Below are 3,878 nucleotides of genomic sequence, written 5' to 3'. Positions count from 1 at the left end.
ATTTGGACGGTCCATCACGCTATCCCTCTTGAAATTTAAAATCGTCTCTGGTGAGGTTATATGGCAATGAGATACAGTGAGAGATAAAAAGAAAGAAAGAATGAAAAAAAATACTTTGAAGTTCTGGGAATCTTTTCCCTTTACCTACACACCATCTTCAGCAGCAAGGCTGCACGAGCCCCCACTATCCCAGGAGGAACTTTTTTACCCGCTCTTTCCGCGTCCGCTAAGCTGCTTTTTCTTTCCCCTCTTTTAGAATCTATCGTGTTATTGCTGCTTTGCAAACTTTTTCTTTTTTCTGTTTCTTGTTCTTTCCGCGTCAGAAAGCTGCTTCAGAAAGAAAGAAGTGAGTCGAGATTCGAGACTTATCCCATAAGCCACGAGAGAAAAAGAATCTCATTTGAAATCTTTCGTCCTTTTTTGTTTTTGGTAAATAAAAAATCCATCGCTATCATACACACTTTTTTTTTTTTTTTTTCGTAAAACGCCCTTATACACTTAAAAGATCGTGAAAGAAGGCCCATTATTCGCCACGTGTCAAGATCCCCGATGCATATCCCGGATAATTTCAAAGTCCCATCATCGGTTCAGTACGGAAGAAGACCCCACCTGTCGTAAAAGCAAGCGGGAATGGTCCTTTCAAATTCCAGACGCGAGTAACTGAGTCCTTGCTCCGTCTTTCAAGTTTCGACTTCAGTCGCCATTGAAAAACCTTCGTTCTCTACGTCTCTGTGTTAAGATTCAATCATGGAGGATCATGTTCCACTACCTGCTTCTGTTGAACAAGTACTCACAACGATCTGTGAGCGGCATTCAATTTCACCGCCGGACGTCGTCGGAGCTAAAAGACAGCTTGCTTCGCTTGGAGAGGAAGACTCTCTTACGATCCTCCGCAAGATTTCAAACTCCACTCATATTCGAACTCTCACTGGTTATATCATTTATATGACGAAAAGTGCTCGTGGAGAAAGCAATTGGTCTCCTACTTCTCGACCTAGTACATCCGGAGGCGGCACACCATTTTCTTCTCCTTCTCCTGGTAAAAGCATCTCCACTCCTCCTACCTGCCCAAGTCCTTCCGGAAGCGGCACTCCTTTTTCTGCTTCTTCTCCTGGTAACTTCTTTATCATATATTTTCTTATTATCTTCAAAATTTTTGAATGTTTAAGCAATTAAGTGCTTTTTCTGATTCGAGTTTTTGTCTGAACCTGAGTTTATCCTGAATTTCTGAAAGATTTTAGTTCGAATCATTACCATGTTTTCTTTGTATTTGCATTTCCAATGTTAGTTTGCGCAGTGTTGAACAATTTCATTATTTCAATGTTTCGTTCACTTGCGACTTGTAGCTGTTTTCTCAAAATTTGTGTTTCACTGCTATAGTAATGGATTCTGCTTTCTTCCTTTTTTTTTTTAGGTTAAGAGTTTCTGCGTGCTATTTCTTTTACGATTCCCTCTTTCGTTAGTCAGTAGGAATTGTTCAAACATTCAGTGTACATCGTCTTACTGGTTCTAATTGATTTCAGCTTATATTCTCTCTTGATCGAGTTTTTTTTTGTTTGCTAAGGGGTCATGAGACGGCAGACCTCACGGGCTGTGACGAGTCTGTGGGGAGCGAGCTCATCAGCACGACTTCCCCGTTCCTATTCAATGGCGTTGGCGGAACTTGACTTCAAGAAGGCCTTCTTAATTTTAAGTTATGCCGGGAAGTAAGTTTCAAATTCGACCCACTTTTCTTTGTACCACTCTCAGTGAAGTTGATAAATTGTTGGATTGTTTCTTCTCAGGGAGAGGCTCGAATCTGTGATCACTGCTGATGACATTTATAAATTCAAGAACTCCCAAAATGCTACGTTTGAGTCAGAGGTTTGGCACAGTATTGGTCGACATTGCATCGAGGAGAAAGACAGGAGAGAGGTGCATCTTATGGTTCTACACTCGCCCTTTGTCTGATTCTTGTCATCTCATATATGATGTGGCAAAATTATGTAGGCAATACAGTAAGAATGTATGGGCCATGCTATGCTTGTATTATGAGGGGAAAGAATGGAAACATCTTCACGATTACATTTGTGGCAATCCTTGCTGAAATATTTCGTTTATTGTAATTTTTATGAGTTCTATTATTGGAGCACTTGCAGACTCAAATCGTTACTTGAAGTCAACCGCTAAAATACTAAAATTTTTTATATAATATTTTGAATTTGGATTTTGATAAGGTTTTATGTATATGGGCCTTTGTATGTCTCTGTAATTTGCTGAATAAAACATTGGCAACAAAGTCTTGGCCTATGTATATGAAGGGTGTCATCTCGGGTCATTTACTTTACATTCATGTTTTTGTGTATCATATAGTTGCATCTTTAGACATGTGGAAAATGCATGATACATGATGGTAGCTTGAAGAGAGTGAGTTTAGGATTACAGACAAGGGTAACAACATTATTCTATCAATTATTAGTGGCACCTGAAGTCCTTGCAACTTTTACAATCAATTACTTCTAAATTGTTCCATGACTAATCGCTACTTATATTCTGCAGAAATTTGATTCAGACCATGGAGGAGCATTCTTGTATCACTGCGTGGTTGATTCAAATGGGAATTACAGCTTTAAGGTTTGAATTTCTTTCCCTCCGATTTTGCTTGTAGAGGTAGTTGTTTGTGCTTTTTTTCTCATCTATTTTTCCTTTGGGTTCGCCTACATGTTTTGTGGTCTCAATGGTGCATCGCTTTCAACAATTTGTTTTTGGGTGCCACTCTATCTCTATGGTATCATTACATGATAGTATAAAACTTCTCAAGATATGAAAATATAACTATCTTTGGTTACCTACTATTGGCCATAGTAACTAGTGCTTCATCTTACTTCATTTTTCTACTCTGAAGTCAACGGTACTGATTGTTTCTTTTGCATAGTTTTCTACTTTTCTCCATTCATTTAAATATGATTTCCTGTTTCTATTTCTGGTTTAGTACCTAAATCCTTTCTAGATCTGCTTCAACTGTAGTTTCTAAATTTGAGTTTTCTGAAAGATTTCTGGATTTCTATTTACTAATAATCAATTACCTATTAGTTTCTTTTTGAATTCTGAATTGAAGCCCTAAACCTGTCCTGCAATCCTGCAATTCTTGAACTTTCCTATGTCAAGTATGAAACATTCATATCTCTGAATCTAACTGTTGTATTGCTATCATATTTTACTAGATTTCTTTGCTTGAATAGTTCATTTGACCAAAATTGTAAGCACATCTGACTTGTTTTGACTGAGTTATTGGATTTCTCTTTAGTCTGATTTTTTGGTTCCTATCTGCGGGTCGGGAAAACTCTCTGGTTTCCCAACCCTAAACCTGTCAGGTGACTAGAACCTCATCGAAGAGTGTTAAAGAAACTCATCTCAACACATGCTACAATATGATAAATTATCTCGGTTATTAAAGTCATTTTTCTGATTTATGTGCTTTGCTGTCAACTATTTGTAAAGCAATGCAAAACCCTGTTTGATATTTTTTTATAGAAGCGGTATGCTTCTGGGAATTAGGTTATAGTAGACATGGATCGGTTGCCTCAAAAACTACTTGTGCTAAGTGTGAATAACAAAATCCTCCTCCTCACCTGTCCTATAGAGAAGTAAGTTGCAACTTCTTTGGAGGGTGCCTTTGGCTTGGGACGAGTGAAGCTTAACATAAATGGTAAATTGGATTGGTGAATAGGCCGATTTGGATTGGAATTAGCCTATTCACGCCAATGTTCCTTAGAATTGCCGAGTTCTCAGATCAAATGGCCGATTATAGGGTTCTTGGGACTGATTCTGGCCGATCAATCCCTGATTCCCTGGTTTTAAAAGCTTGGGTAGACTACCCACATTGGGATCTTCCCCCC

The 3,878-nt window shown here is 38.4% G+C and overlaps 1 protein-coding gene across 1 annotated transcript in view; it reads left to right on the top strand.

Annotated features, from left to right (window-relative positions):
• Nucleotides 1-653: 653 nt before the first annotated feature.
• Nucleotides 654-3,878, top strand: part of LOC122061556 (probable RNA-dependent RNA polymerase 3) — a gene marked incomplete at its 3' end in the record, with an annotated part of 28,874 nt that continues 25,649 nt past the window's right edge. Inside the window, 4 exon segments of the mRNA XM_042624875.1 lie at nucleotides 654-1,114; nucleotides 1,565-1,706; nucleotides 1,785-1,926; nucleotides 2,539-2,613. Coding sequence (XP_042480809.1) covers nucleotides 748-1,114; nucleotides 1,565-1,706; nucleotides 1,785-1,926; nucleotides 2,539-2,613 — 726 coding nt within the window.

This window comes from Macadamia integrifolia, chromosome 2, assembly GCF_013358625.1.
Source record: "Macadamia integrifolia cultivar HAES 741 chromosome 2, SCU_Mint_v3, whole genome shotgun sequence".
NCBI lineage: Eukaryota > Viridiplantae > Streptophyta > Magnoliopsida > Proteales > Proteaceae > Macadamia > Macadamia integrifolia.
Note: the sequence above shows the minus strand (reverse complement) of the source record. Positions and strands in the feature narration are given on the sequence as shown.